This window comes from Malaclemys terrapin, chromosome 7 (assembly GCF_027887155.1).
Source record: "Malaclemys terrapin pileata isolate rMalTer1 chromosome 7, rMalTer1.hap1, whole genome shotgun sequence".
NCBI lineage: Eukaryota > Metazoa > Chordata > Testudines > Emydidae > Malaclemys > Malaclemys terrapin.
Window position 1 is genome coordinate 56,096,162 of NC_071511.1, and position 16,139 is coordinate 56,112,300.

Sequence of the window (16,139 nt, forward strand, 5' to 3'; positions counted from 1 at the left end):
ATTTTGCCACCTCGATCACTTATGAATGTTAAATAGGACTGGTCCCAGTACAGACCCCTGGGGGACACCACTATTTACCCCTCTCCATGGTGAAAACTGGCCATTTATTCCTACCCTTTGTTTCCTATCTTTTAACAAGTTACCAATCCATGAGGACCTTCCCTCTTATCCCATGACAGCTTACTTTGCTTAAGAGCCTTGGGTGAGGGACCTTGTCAAAGGCTTTCTGAAAATCTAAGTACACTATACCAAGTAGATCCCCCTTTGTCCACATGCTTTGTAGGGTGTGTACGCTTTCATTTACAGTGCTGCTATAACAAATTTTAGCTCTGCAAAGTTAGAGAGCAAGCGTCCACTACTGCTGCTCACTGTTCATCCAGAAAGCAAGCTTCTCCCTCAACCTGAAACACCTTCAGGGCAAACTTCAGCATTCAGTTCCTAATCTGAAAGCTTATTTGTTTAAAAAAAAAAAAAATAATGCTCAAGATTAAGTGTCAACCTTTTTTATCATATATAAAGAAATCCAGCTGTAATAACTACAGTGAAATGCTCATTTTTCCCTATGGGAAATACTCAGCTAAGCTTGGGGAAATGCTCTTCTAGTATATCATCTTAGGGTAGCACACCAGAGCCTGAGACCTGATTGTGCTAAGTCCACAACCCTTCGATTAGTTATAAACTGAATACAACTTAATTCTCCTTAATGGGGTACATGTAGAAGACCAAGGATCAAATATTCTAAAGGGAGAAGTGCAACAAGAAATTGATAAATGTAGTAGAAAGACAAGTTTGTTATAGTTAGCCCCTCTTTTGATTCTGTGTGGGCATTCTCTTTTTGTCCTGAAGCTTAGTCTGCCCTCCAATACCACCTCACTAAAACTCATGAATTGATAGATCTGGCTTTTACTTGTAATGTTCATATCCCATTGTTACAAATGTAACCACTTATTTTCAGATAATGAGTCTTTGGTTCCTATCTCATACCTACACTATGTAGCAGTGACACCATAAATATTAATGGTGTCCCATCCATTGAAAGTTTGCTTTTTAGATAACTAAAAGGCAAATAAGAAGTACCATAACTTGCAGAGAGGTCTATACAACTCATTTAGACAAGATACAATCTTCTAGTATTGGGAAATATCTCAATGAAACTGATTATGAATCACCACTTGTTTTCATAATGCAAGATCTTAGCTTTTCTAGCCCATTACACATTTATTTAAGGCTTGTCTACACATGGAGTTATTCTGGGATAAATTGGCACTTATTCCAGAATAAGTGCCTTTTTCCAAATGTAGCTTAGCTTAATTTAATCAACTTCCAAAGAATTTCAATAAAGTACAGAATTAGTCTTAAATATCATCTTCTCCTGTGATCTCTAAATCAAAATGACTGTTAGATGCTTCTGTTCTCAGCTACTTTAACAGGATAAACTTGCATAAAGCATGAGAAACCAGTTCTCAGAAACACAATCTGAGTTAGTTTCAAGACATTTGCGAGAGAGAAAAGTTTAACTGTAAAGCTATAACTATTATTCCCCTTTCAACAGGAAATCTGGATACCAAGACAAATTTAAGAGGATCCAAAACAATGCTCACACCTCTGAAAACAGATCTTTAGACAGTTCAGATGGAAAGAATATTTATACTAGACACAGGGCTCTAAGTGCGGAAAAGGAAGCAGTGGAACAAGGGGAATTTCAGGTGCTACAGCTGTAGAGGAGAATATAGTGGTAGGCTATGGAGGAAATTTTCTACAAGGCCATAGGACATATGGAGCTTAGGAAGTATTAAATGTGAACACTATCTTATGGCAACTCATAAGAGCTCAGAGTAGATTTCAGCTTTTGACTACAGCTCAATAATAGAGGCAGTAAAAGAACAGGCTTCTGAGAAAAGAGAAGGTTTTCTAGCCTCAGAAGGAATAGACACACAGCAACATTACTAGTCTGATGTCTGCTACACTCAAGTCCTTAGCCAAGGCATCCCCCTGGCTACACGGCTCTTCCAGAATAACAGCTTGTATGTTTGGTGCAGTTCAAACCTTAGGAATTTGACAAGTCAATCTGAGTCATGACCCAATTCTCGTATCTTAGGAAAAAGCGTCCTTTTTGTTGTAGAATTTCATCGTTTCTCCAGTTTTTTGTACTTTGCTTCTGCAGAAGAAAAGCAGAATGGTTGTTAGAACTGAGAGGAGGACTAAAGGCTCCAATCCTGTAAGCTGATGCGTAGTCTAGATTCCCCTTGACTTCAGAGTGACCAAAGGCACTTGAGACAGTTTTTCAAAGGTATTTAGGCACCTATAGTTGCAAACAGGTGCTTTTAAAAATACCACTCAGTACCTAACTCCCATGGAAATCAATAGGATTTATGCACTTAACCTACTTAGGTGAAATTTTTAAGAGGACCTCTCTGCATCTTTAGGCACCAGATACCTGAATGCCTTGCAGAATCAGGTGGTGTTAATAATTATATTGGAACACTACCCACATTATAGTCAGCCTTCTCATAAAGCCTGCTACTTCTAATATACCCAAGTTATAATACCCTTCTTGCTCTTCCGAGTATATTTCTATTACCCAGTTTCCTGAAAGGAGAACAATCACATACTGCATTTTCAGAGTTCCAACACAGACTAGTTAAATCTCTATGAAAATTACTCCTGGCTTCTTCTGTGTACATTGTACAATAGGCTATCCTGCTCAATAGTAACAATACAGGAACATGGTTACCAAGCTTTTTCGAATAGGCATCCAGCTTGTAGGCTGCCTGCTCAAGAGCTGCCACTTGCTCTTCGATTAGGTTGATTTGTTCGAGATACGGCTGAAGACCAGCATCTTAAAAAAGGGGGGAAAACCAGACCAATCAGTTCTTACTAATTCACTGAGAGGGAACAGTTCAGAGCTGAAACAAAGAGCTTCGCAGGACATTGTTTGGTCAGTATATTTTACGGATGACAAAAAGAACAAGTGTCTAGAGTTAAATTTTTATTTTATACTTAAAAATCTAACTATTCTCAAACTCACCACCAAAAAAAAATACAGTGAGAATTAAATCAATACAAGTATCTTTTTAAACTCTTAATCAGTTTCTAATCAGCTGAAAGCAAATATACTAAGTATGTAGCCAGTTATGAGAATGAAAGAAGAATCTATTTACTTCACTCACTGTACAGGCATTTTATTACCTATAGTATATAGCTTTATAAATTGTATACAAGACAGACAGCTGCACAATGTTTATCACCAATTTTGCATGTAAATCCTAGAAATCTCCAGCTTTCAGCAGTAATCAAGCAGAATTGATTCATTATCTGTAGTGATGTTGAATTGCAAAGTTTTACGGTGTTTGGAAAACAAGATCACATGTACATTTCACTGCCATAACCCATAGCTGTGATGGAAGGTATATAACTGACAGTTACACAAATACAGATTTTGAAGATCCACTAAGGCTTTCTAGAAAGTCATCTCAATCTTAGAAAGAAACTTTCACTCTTACAGAAACAGGTACTGAATTAAAAAAAAAAAAATTGAGGACTCTCCAAAAGGTAGATAAATACATATCCTGGGCTAAGTTCGCTCTAAGATGTGCAGCTGCCTATTAAGCCCAGCGGAGGGGCTCAGGTCTGTGGCAGGGAGAGGTGCCCCAGTATGGAGTTGCCATGGTGGGGAGAGGTGCCTCTCCCCCGGCCATGAGTTGCTGTGGCAAGAGAGGGCTGGGGGGAGTCCTCTCTCTTCCCACCATAGTCCCTGGGCAGCCTGCACCCCAAACCCCTCATCCCTGGCCCCACCCAAGCCCATCCCCCCTGCACTCCAACCCTCTGCCCCGAGCCCCCTCCCAAACCCCTCATCCCCAGCCTCATCCCAGAGCCCTCACCCCCTCCCACATGCCCCAGCCCTAAGCCCCCTCCCACATTCCAAACCCCTTGGCCCCACCACATGAATTTTGTTACGTGCACTAATATGGAGGTGATGTGTCACACATCACCTCATATTGGTGCACATAAAATTCATTCTGCACATGGATGTAAAAAATTAGAGGGAACACTGATCCTGGGCCAGGATATTCACAATGATTAGGGACCTACCAAATTCATGGCCATGAAAAACGAGTCAGATTGTGAAATCTGGTCTTTTGTGTGTTTTTACCCTAAACTATATACTGATTTCACCGAGGAGATCAGAGTTTCTCAAATTGGGGGTCATGACCCAAAAGGGAGTTGCGAGGGGGTCACAAGGTTATTTTAGGGGGGGGATCATGGTATTGCCACCCTTGTTTCTCCGCTGCCTTCAGAGCTGGGTGGCCAGAGAGCAGCAGCTGTTGGCCAATCGCCCAGCTCTGAAGGCAGTGCCCTGCCAGTAGCAGCAGAGAAGTAAGGGTGGCAATGCCATACCATGCCACCCTTACTTCTGTGCTGCTACCTTCAGAGCTGGGCGACCGGAGAATGGCAGCTGCTGACTGAGGACCCAGCTCCGCAGGCAGCAGCGCAGAAGTAAGGGTGGCAATACCATACATCCTTACTTCTGTGCTGCTGCTGGTGATGGCTCTGCCTTCAGAGCTGGGCAGCTGGAGAGCATTTGGTGGCTGGGAGCCCAGCTCTGAAGTAAGGGTGGCAATACCACACCCCCCTTACAATAACCTTGTGACCCCCACACAACTCCTTTTTGGGTCAGGACCCCACAATTACAACACTGTGATATTTCAGATTTAAATAGCTGAAATCATGAAATAGTATTTTAAAAATCCTATGCCCATGAAATGGACCATGAATTTGGTAGGGCACTAACAATGATGACACAAAGTGCCAATATGGCTAGAACAGTTTCCTTTAGGTTACAAATCACTATTTAACCTAATCACATCTTTCATTTTTTCCTTTACCTTCTCCTGTGCATAATCTAAGCAGCTAAAATAACTAGTTGAGACAATAATACCAAGGAAGGGCAAAGTATTTTGGTGGATTAAATCTCTTTATCCCCATGCCACTGTTGATGTAGATAAATATTATTGTCCCTAATGTACAGATGGGGACAGTGATGGACACAGCTTATGGACCTGAACAAACTCTCCCTCAAAGTTAGTGAAGTCTTTCCATTGACTTTAAGTTGGATCAGACACTAACCTGCCCAACGCCACAGTGGGACTCTGACAGAGCTGGGAATACAACCCAGGGTTCCTGGCTTCACTTCTGCTAACTTATCACAAAACCATCCTTCGTCTCCCATACAAAAGCAAAGGGAGGATTAGTACTATTCAGAGAGCTCCATTCATTTAACCATCAGCTTCAAATGAAACTTATTCTACACTTATCACATATTCTAGGCACATACAGCCTTTACAGAATCTTCTCTCCTTCGAAAGGTACTAGAGTCATTCCTGACTCGTTTTTACTTACATTTTTGATTTAGGTCCTTCAGGTTTCGACTAATGTTTACAGCAATATCTTTCATTTCCAGATATTTCAAGCTAGTCAGCTTGTTCATGTTTTCCAGGAGTTTGTAGTCTTCACTGGTGGCTTTAGAAAAAAGAAAATATTTACACCTTTATAAAAACAACTAGCAGAGTTTGGAATCTACGTGCGCACTGTTCAGAGCTGAAGAGTTCAAGGTGACAGCTGAACATAGCTTAGAGTATCTCATTCAATAATATGGCTCTTAGCAAGATGCTCCCTAAAAACAATTTTCAGAGTAACAGCCGTGTTAGTCTGTATCCGCAAAAAGAAGAACAGGAGTACTTGTGGCACCTTAGAGACTAACAAATTTATTAGAGCATAAGCTTTCATGGACTACAGCCCACTTGCATCCGAAGAAGTGGGCTGTAGTCCATGAAAGCTTATGCTCTAATAAATTTGTTAGTCTCTAAGGTGCCACAAGTACTCCTGTTCTTCTTTTTGCCTAAAAACAATGAGATCAAATGTTGCAGATTGGAATATCAGATGGACTCAAGAATAAATATGTAGCATATTCAGTAAAAAACATGGGCTTATTTTATACACATCTACAATACCAATCATTCTGGCAGACAAAAGTTTCTATTTACAAAGCTAAAGGTCTTGATCCTGAAAGTTGATCTGCATGCAGGAACACAAAGCCCCACAGAAGTCAATGGGGCTTCAAATGGGGATGGTGGTCTGCCTGAATTAGGGTGACCAGATGTCCCGTTTTTTGGGACTTTTTCTTATATAGGTATCTATTACCCCCGACCCCCGTCCCGTTTTTTCACAGTTGCTATCTGGTTACCCTAGCCTGAATGCAACAGCCTGCAAACTGTTTTTGGTTTTGCATTTTTGTAGAGAAAAATAATAAGAGAAACATTAAGCTGAAAAAAGTTGGAAAACATAAGAGGTAAGACTTCTGTGTTAACCTTACCTCTGTTGGTTCGCATATAGGCTTTGATTTAACAGAGCACCACTAGAAAGGAAGGATGGTCCAGTAGTTAGAGCATTAGCCTAGGACTCGGGGGATCGGGGTCCCTGCTCTGCCATGAACTTCCTATACAACATTAGGCAAGTCACTTAGTCTCTCTACGTTTCAATTCCCTAGTTGCAAAATGGGGATAATAGCTACCTAACCTCACATGGGTCCTGGGAGGAAAATAAAAAAAAAAATAGTGAGGTGCTCAGATACTACAGGAATGGGGGCCAGATAAGTCCCTAAGATAGACAGAGGTGTTTAAGTGCCTTACTGAGTCAGGGCCACAGGCAGTATGAAATGACAAAGGTTCTTTCAAAGTCTGCTGATGTGATGTGGACAAAATGGGTAGCTTGCCAATAACATGCCACCAGGCTATTTGTGGCTTAACAACTTTAGCACAAATGCAATTTACATAAAGTTGTCGGTGCTACAGAGCCAACACCCTGAACCAGCAATTTCTATTCTCTCAACTGCAGCTAATGAGAACAGTAACCCATTTCAGCATGCTTCATGGGATGTTGGCTCTGCCGCATACGCACAGTACTTGTTCCATTCAGTAACAGGGAGCCGCCAACTGAGCACCCCCTTGTTGTCAAAGATCATTTCATGGCACCTGTCTCTGTCACTCCTGCTTCAGGGGCTTCTTAAATAAACTCCACACCCCTAGTCCAAAGGTAATGTAAGCACTCCCCTTCTTGAGTCCAATTTATTCAGTCCTCTCGGTACACACTGGCACTTCAGGCCCCAACCCCAGTTCAGTGTCTCTCTTCCCCTTAGCTAGGGAATCCCCAGCCCTCTTTCCTGGAGCTGTGTCCCCATTCCGTGACCACTCTCAGGCTTTACCTAGCTGGAGCTCAGCCTTCTAGCTTTGACTTCCAAACTCCCCTGATGTCAGGGTTTTTCTCCTGCCTTAGCAGGCTACTCCTAGTTGGGGTAACCTCCTTGATTTCAGTCTTCCCTGCAGGAGCCCTTCCCAGGTAGTCTTTGCTGCAGCTTCCTGCTGTTCTTAAAGGGGACAGCTGTGGTTCCATTACATGGCCTTTACTTCCCCCACCTATGGAGGTCAGTTATACTTGCCACAGGGGAATGGCAGCCCAGCTCAGTTCCAAAGTCAGCTTTGGTCCAGTCATGAAGCTACAGCATGTTTATAGGTCCCTCTTGCTCTACATCTGTTCCCTCCCCACTGAGGGCTTGTCTATGTGAACACTTAGGACCAGTCTACATTACAGTATTAAGTGGACCTAAATTATGTCGACATACAGCCATCGCAGTAATTAAATCGCTTTTGCATGTCCACACTATGCTCCTTGTGTTGGCAGTGCACGTCCTCACCAGGAGCGCTTGTACCGATTTGACTGTCAGCATGGGGCATTGTGGGATAGCTTTTGAAAGGCAGCAACAGTCGATGTAAGCAACGCAGTGTCTACACTGACACTGCATCGACCTAACTACATCGACCTAAGCACTATGCCTCTTGTGGAGGTGGAGTTATTAAGTCGATGAAGTGGGCGAGTTACATCAGTAGGAGCTACATTTTAGCATAGATGCATACAGAGTTAGGGAATAGATTAAAGCATACTAGGGAACTTTTAGCACGTGGCAACAGTGTCCATGCAGGCACTTAGTGCATGGCAGGCTACAGAGAAATAGATTTACACCTCACCTTGCCACAAATTAAGTGTTCGTACAGACAAGCTCTCAGAAGAAGAAATAGTTAACCTGATTCAGTACCGCACTAAAAACTTTTTGAAAGATAAAAAGGCACATCAATCTGGGGTCCTCTTTAGCTTTTCATTCAGATGCTCTGATGTTCTATCTCAACACATGATCCAAGTGGCAGCCATCTAACTGCCCGTGTGACCCCGCTGACAGCTGACATGCGTTAACAGTTCGCTAGAGCACTTTGATCTCGTCCTCTTTGAAATGGGACTAGCTCAAAGAACATTAATGAACTATTAATGCACATCAGCAGGGTGCATGTGGACAGTTAGATTGGGGCAGGCTAGTGCAAGGTGGATTCACATCCCAGCTTGCCATGGTCTAATTGCTTGTGTACATAAAACCACCAAATTATATTAAGGACACTTTAATTCTGCCCACACAGGGGCTGAATGCAGTTTAACTAATCCCCTTTTAATTCACACCTTAAATAATTCGGATTACTTTTCCTGAGTGTCCCTGTGTAGACAAGCCCTAAAACACTAAGCAGCATATTTCCTTTTTTAAACAGTTTATCTCCATGCTAGCCAGGTTTGTTAGTTTCACAGTTTGCCTTACCTGTCAGTTCACCTGTTAAGTAAGTGGCCATTTTGTTAAACATATTCTTACAAAGCTCATTGATATCTGCTTCTGCTGGTTCCTTAGCTTCCTCCGCTGTCTCCACAGCAGGATCCTCTAATCAGGTTATAAATGAACAGTACAAAGGTAAGGGAAAATTAGTCAAATACTGAAGTTCACAAAAGATTGTAAAAACAACACAGATCTTTTTGTTACATTTATTTTCAACATAGGGTGTACATTTTAGATTAATAAACAATTAACCCACAAAGTTATCTGTAAAATAGCATAAAGTTGATTTAACAGCCTCTCCAGTTTACCTTATTATTACAAAGGCAAAAATTAACCATGGCAAAGATTAGATGATGTGAAGACAATGATTTCAGGAAAGATCTTTGAGTCTGATCATTTCTATTGGCTGTGCCTATTGTCATTTTTTTTCATCTTTGATCACTGATTGAGAACTGTTCTCTATGTCCCCTTCAGAAGGTGCTGCAACAGTCCCCCAGTCCTGTCCACTAAACTTTTTCTTCTCCTTCAAATCCCTTTGTAACATTCCTTCTGTTCTTCCCACAAATAATCTCTCCACTGCTTCATTGGAGTTGTTTTCTTCTGCTCTGTATTTGCTTGTATTTTCTTTACATGGCTTGATTCTGAGATATGCCCAAGCACCCATAACTCCACCTGACTTACCTAGGGGCTGAGGGCACTTAGCAACTCCTGGAAGAGCTTGGCATACTGCAGGATCAAGCCCATAGGCAATATGCATTTTGGAGCAGGGAACCAGACTTACTCTATGTTTGGAATAGTGTGATGATAATTTGCAGGCTATATAAATGGTTAGTAAGCATCAGTTCCTTCTGCAAAGAACTGATAGTCTTATTAGCCTGGAATAGCTTTTCATGACAAAACCATAGGCTGCCCGTCTAAGTGAAGACATTTTCCTCTCCCTCTTGATGCTTCATCCTTCTCAGTGTCATTGTAAGCAAGGAATATTTGCCAAATAAAGGCTGCAGCAAGTCACATGTGAGACACAGAGAGAAACAGCACCAGCTGCCTGTGACAGAAGACTGGTGCCATCACCCACTTCTGGAAGGTTTAACATTATGTATGACTGGGTGCACTGCGTGTGGGGAATAAGACTAACTCAGCCTAGTGAAGGACAATCAGCCAAGCCAGCACCGCAGCCCATCACCGTTGAAACAACCCCTGCTCAGTTAGGGGATGGAGACCCTGGTCTTTTGGCCACAGAGCGATGCCACCCGGTTGGCTCACACCTGCCACAGGTGACGGGTGAACTGAGAGCTCTGGGGGGTGCCCCGTTCCCGCCCCAGGAGTCACTAAGGCCAATGGACAAATGCGGGTCCCTTTGGGATGGGCGCTCTGGCCCCTCTCGTAGCCTGGGGTGTGCGGGGGGACCAGACCCCAACTCTGCGGGGTCTCCTGGGCAGAGGCCGAACCCCTGAGACCCCTGCTAGGGCAACAGCACCAGCCTGCCAGGGGCTCCGCTCAGGGGCTGGGGGCCAGCTGGGCCCAGGGCCCCCTTGGGAGGTGGGGGCACATTAGTAGCGCGGCACCCGGGGGTCACAGCTCCAGGCCCCCAGCTTGGGGCGGGTTCGCGGGGAGGGGGCGCGGGTCTTAGGCTCCCCGCGGCCTCTCCCTTACGTTTGGCTACTTGCACCCGGGCCTCCGGCGGACCCTCGGCAGCGGCGGCGGTTGCCATGACGACAGGCCCCCCTCCGATAGACAAATCCCGGCCGCTTCCGCGTTCCCCCGAACTCGCCAAGCGTGGCTCCGCCCCCTGCTCCCTACTGCGCAGGCGCGGGAGCATAGCGCTTGCGCACAGACACGGCTGTCACATCCTTCTGCGCACGTGGGTGGCACTGGCGACCGGAGGGGCCCTGGTTGTCCCGGGCGGGGCCTCAGGTGCCGGGAGCCTAGTCCCCCATGCCGGGGATGCTAATGTCCACCTGGTGTGAGGGGGATGTGGTAGGGCCCCTCTCCTGCCAGACCATTTTAAAACCACCGAAAGCTTTATTTCCATTCCCTATGGGGCTCACCCCGAAGAAAGCTCCACCTCATGCTGGTGGAGGGAACCACGCTTCTGGCTGTGTTCCTTCAACGACCCTGGCGGTGCCCTAATGCCCAGCTTAGATGGAGGCGCGGTTGATGTGACACTTGGCGGTGTTAAAACCATCACCAACCAGGCTCTACTGACCTTTTTCTACCCACCTGTACAGCACCTAGCACAATGACTGATCTCAGTTGGGGCCAGACGGTAATATAAATAGCTATGAACATGTTAATTAATGCCCCTGTACTACTAAAAAGTGTCTTTTTCCAGCAAACAACACATTTTAAAATGTTTTTATAATAACTTTAAAAGCAAGAAGACTAATCACAAACAATTCTAAGTATCAGACAACATTGTTTAGTTATTTAAACAAACCTAGTAAACCCAACATTTGTACCAACAATTCAAAGCTGCTGAGGAAGTGAAAAGCCAGGAATTGTGGTTTCAGATCTAGCAGGGGCCCTTCCTTCTCTGAAAGTGAAAAACAGAAGCATTCATGTTTTGTGGTGTTAGCATGGCTAGTTCCCCATTGGGTTCAACTGTGATCTTGACAAGTGCTCTCTGCCTGCCACATATTATGACTAGCACATGCTTATCTTTAGACACTAAGGGTTGTCTTTACTGCAGCACTAGCTTGAGCTGTAACTCCAGTGTTGCCTCTAACCCAGTGGTACTCAAACTTTTGTCCTGGTGACCCCTTTCACCTAGCAAGCCTCTGAGTCCGACCCCCCCTTATAAATGAAAAACACTTCTTTATATATTTAACACCATTATAAATGCTGGATGCAAAGCGGGGTTTGGGGTGGAGGCTGACCCCCCCCCCCCATGTAAGAACCTTGTGACCCCCTGAGGGGTCCTGATCCCCAGTTTGAAAACCCCTGTTCTAACCTGAGTTAGGCCCACACACAAAAATCTGTAGATCGAGTGAAGTGGTGCTTTACACTCAAGCTAGCTTGGCCTGTCAGGGGGTGGATTGAAACTCCACTGCTGCTGGCATTGGAGCTAGCAATGCAGCTTCTCTGTGCTGCTAACCTAATCACGCTGTGCTGCTCAAGTGTTGTTTGGCAGCGTGTCTGCTCCATTGGAGCTAGGCTCACTTGAGAGAAGTTAACTTAAGCTAACGCTGCATGAGGATACTCTCTGAGACAGTGGTTCCCTCTATAAATAAACATTTCCCAATTTCAGAGTGGTAGCCATGTTAGTCTGTATCAGCAAAAAGAACGAGGAGTACTTATGGCCCCTTAGAGACTAACAAATTTATTTGGGCATAAGCTTTTGTGGGCTAAAACCCACTTCATTGGATGCATTTTCTACTGCATGCATCCAATGAAGTGGGTTTTAGCCCACGAACGCTTATGTCTAAATAAATTTGTTAGTCTCTAAGGTGCCACAAGTACTCATTCTTTTTACATTTACCAGTGTATCACACAGAGGTATCAGATTTTGCACTGGTTTCAGAGTGGTAGCCATGTTAGTCTGTGTCAGCAATTTGTATTTGCACTCTTTCACTATACTCAGAAAAGAAATAACTGCAGAATCTTCGGTGCTGCTATGGTAACATTCGATGTACATGACTTACTAGTTGCAACTATTCACTATATGTATAGAATTAGGCATAACATTTGTTTATTGTTGAAAAATTCCAATTCTGCAATGTTAAATTCCACAGCCCACTCTGCGCCCGCCTGAGGTTGAGACCCACAGCTTGAGAAAGACCACACTAGTGGACCATGAGTCTGTTCGTGTTTGACAGGTCCTACATAGCTGATCTTTCTTCTTTACCTTTTGGGAGGAGAGTTGATTTTGGTATGGGGAAAGCTTCCGATGTTATGGTGCTACTAGAGATAAAATCTGCACCATGCCCAGTTTGCAAAGCAAGGCAATTCAAAATGTTTTCTAGTCTTAAATCTTGAAGCGCCTCATAGAACAGGCCTCTATTGTGATCCAATAGGCACTAGTAAAAACCCAATACCAGTGCAGAAAAACAGTCATTATATATCAATGATGGACAGAATAAAGATGATTGCCAAAATGAAATCTGGTTCATATTAATTTATATGTTTAAATATGTTTTCCTGAGATACTGCAGACAGTGGCCACAGAATAATGAAGTTATATAAATTAGAGTGCACTTTTACAGAAGTGTGTAAGAGAACTTCATATTCTAACAATTTCTTACAATAAAATAGCCAGCAATTTAACTATAGACAAGGTAAAAAATGTTACTCATGATCACATAATAGATATTTCTTGCGCTTGACAAGTGGGCACTGAATCTTTCATTGGTTTTCAATGAGCATGGGCCTGACAAACTTTGCAGTTCCAAGTCCTGAGGTAAGTCACAGAGTAAAGTGAGGGTGAGGCTAGGTGAACTTCTTCATGAATCGGAGTTTCCCATAGGCTATCAGGAGGAAGATGGCAGTCATGCAGCCTAGAGCCACTATGTTTTCCCACATGGCCCAGTTGGTAGATGCAATCCCTTGGCTGCACAGATATGTTTCACCATAACACCTGCAGGGGGACATGGGACAGATGTTAATAGTGACACTTAGCACATTCTGCCAGAGATTTCCAAGTGCTTTACAAAGGTGGCTACTATTGTTTCTGTTCTGCAGAGACATTTTCTCCCCAAACAGACACTGAGGCTTATCCAGAGTCACACAGTGGGTCAGTAACAGAGCTGGGATACAACCCCAGGTCTTGTGACTCCCACTTTTCCTATCCTCTAGACCTCTTTGCCTCCTGTAATGGCTTCAAAGTACCAGCAATACCTAATGTGTCAGCACAGTGACCCTTTAATCGTCACATCTCACTGTATCCAGGGTCAAAACAGTTCAGGCTGGTACCATATCTTTTTGACTCATTTGGGTTGAAGTGTCCTACCATGAGGTAATACAGCCTGTTCTTCTGTATCATGCCAGGGATGATTTCATTCTTCCTAAACCATCTCAGATGGGCACCTTTTAACCTCTCATGATAACTCCACAGCCTCCCTTTTGTTGTTAATATACCCCCATTCTGGGAAAACGTTAGGATTTTTTAAAAAAATATCCTTTATAAAGATAAGCCATGGCAGGCTACCAAAACTAAATTTCAGATAGGCAAAGTCCGTTTGGATATGTTGTTGTTGTTGTTTGTCCTTTCTAGGCTGGGGTTCCAGGCCGGCACCCTACAGTTCCCCCCTGAACTATATTTGCTAAAATTGCTCAGTCTCAAATAAGCCCTCCAAAATGTGCTGAGGTGAGTGTCCTGTGATGCTTCCTTGAGAAAGCTGGCTGAAGAGCAGCTACTTTCAGGAGCGCTATAGTGACCCCAAACTAATGGCTGTAGAAACTCCACCCTCAGGAAACTCATTCCCACTGAGGCCCAAGAACCGTTGTGAGCTAGAGACTTACATTTCTCCAAATTGTGTAGCATTTGAGGAGCAATCAGCCACATCCCCAGGGGACGCAGTGATATTCTGGGGTTTCTCACCACAGAAGTAAAGGTCTCTAAATTCATTGACTTGCAGGGCCTGTGGAGGAAAGCAGACACCACGATGTAGTAAAATACTGCAACATCATCCTGCTATGCTGAGTAAACATTCGACTTTGGGTGAAAACATCCCCTAGGGGCTGCACCCTGATGAGGTGAGAAGGGCTGTGTGTCCCAATGACCTTGAGAGTTATGCCAGTGGGAGATTTTAACTCCTGGTAGGGCCACCTAAGTTGGGCAGGTCAAAGGGCAGGGACCAGTAGAAGATCAGTTTTTGATCCTCCTGGCTGGGAGTTCATTGATAGGCCAAAAACCTATCCTCAGGTAGGGTGACCAGATGAGAGAAAGAAAATATCGGATGCGGGGGGGCGGGGGGGTGTCATCACTGGCAGAGCAAAAAAAAAAAAAAAAGGTGGAGTGCCGTGAAATATCAGGATGCGGGACAAACGCCTAAATATTGGGACAGTCCCGATTTTATCGGGACGTCTGGTCACCCTATCCTCAGGGGGGAAAAAAAGTTAAGTTACTGAAACACAGCAAGGGAGCCGTTCTAGCAAACAGCACAGCAGACTGGGACGGCAGAGCGTTATTATTGCCCTAAGCGACTCCTGATGATGCAGGAAGGATATTCAGATTTGGGTGAAAAGCTACACTTTACTATACTGGGTGTCTCTCTTCCCTGTGGCTAATTACGCCTGGCAAACATACAGAGTTTGCTTCTCAGCTCAGCTCGCTAGTTCAAATCCAATTTAAGTAGGTAATGTCCAAATGGAACAGCCAAGATTTTCAAGAGTGGCTAGTGATTCTGGGTACCTGATGTGAGATACCTCAAAGTGCTGGGCACCCGCCCTCTGAAAGTCAGGGCCCCTTCAGGTGTCTCACATTAAGCACCCAAACTGAGGGGCCCAAGATCACTCATCGATTTTGAAAAACTTGGCTGTAGCCTTCTGAGAAGGTGTCTGAGGTTCTACGTGAACAGGGCTGGGTGTCCCAACTTGGTTCCTAGTGGAAGAGAAGATGGTGTGGTGGCTAGGGCAGTAGCACTGCCCTGCCTCCCACAGAAAATATGTTAAAGATGGTGAGGTGCTCAGACACTGTGGTAATGGGCACCATACAAACAATATAGATAGATGTCCCACATCACACAAAGTGCCACCACACATTGGCCACTGCCCTGGCTGTCTCTGCTATCAGGCCATGGACTACTGAACTGCCCTCTCACCCATAGAGACTGTCTCTCCAGGCTAGGGACTAAGTCCATGGGTGGGTGGTAGGATAGGGTGATTTCCCTGCTGCCGCCCGTGTGGTACCTATTTTGTGGTTCAGTAGAGGAGTTTATTCCCCAGAGCTTCCAACCCAACACCTTTCATGAAAATATAAACTCATAAAATTAAAAAAGGAGTCCTAAGCAATTACTTTCAAAATAACTTTATTCACCTTAAAAGCCTCTCCAGGAAGTGACACCTTGAGCATCTTATTCATTTCAGAATAACATTTTCTACTCACTGTGAGGCCGTATCTGGGGATGCTGAAGTATTTGAGCCAGTTCAACCATCCCATCACAGAAGGAAGGTTCACCAACAGGCCAGAAAAGATCTGAAATGACAGAAAAAAAAGAGGCTGTCATGCGTTCACGCACTGACAGAGATTCATACACTTTTAGGCCTTGGAAACACACAAAAGAGTTGTCTCACTTTAACTATACCAGTACAGTTAAAGCAACACTGCTTCCTCTAGGGTGGATGCAGCTGTACTGGTATATGTGTACCTTATACTGGTTATTCCCCATCCCATCTGGGAAAACGGCACTTGCATGTCAATCAAACTGCACCCACACTTCAGGCTATACCTGTAGAACTATAGGAGTTAAATACCCATCACCTCCGCCTTAAACTC

General features: G+C 44.1%; 2 protein-coding genes across 7 annotated transcripts in view; both read right to left on the minus strand.

The window, feature by feature from the left end:
- Positions 1 to 487: 487 nt before the first annotated feature.
- On the minus strand, positions 488 to 10,487 carry BLOC1S2 (biogenesis of lysosomal organelles complex 1 subunit 2). The gene is made up of 5 exons (XM_054035586.1): positions 10,361 to 10,487; positions 8,696 to 8,812; positions 5,401 to 5,520; positions 2,735 to 2,839; positions 488 to 2,158 (listed from the first exon to the last, which is right to left on the minus strand). Exons 1-5 carry the CDS (start codon positions 10,416 to 10,418, stop codon positions 2,127 to 2,129), a joined length of 432 nt encoding a protein of 143 aa, XP_053891561.1. The 5' UTR covers positions 10,419 to 10,487; the 3' UTR covers positions 488 to 2,126.
- A 2,310-nt stretch (positions 10,488 to 12,797) lies between these two features.
- The window catches only part of LOC128839982 (broad substrate specificity ATP-binding cassette transporter ABCG2-like), a 30,038-nt gene continuing 26,696 nt past the window's right edge, over positions 12,798 to 16,139 (minus strand). For all 6 annotated transcript variants that reach the window (XM_054033369.1, XM_054033367.1, XM_054033366.1 and 3 more), the window contains 3 exons: positions 15,750 to 15,839; positions 14,165 to 14,283; positions 12,798 to 13,280 (listed from right to left, as the gene is read on the minus strand). In XM_054033369.1, coding sequence (XP_053889344.1) covers positions 13,133 to 13,280; positions 14,165 to 14,283; positions 15,750 to 15,839 — 357 coding nt within the window. In that variant the 3' untranslated portion in view covers positions 12,798 to 13,132. The remainder of the gene's footprint in view (positions 13,281 to 14,164; positions 14,284 to 15,749; positions 15,840 to 16,139) is intronic.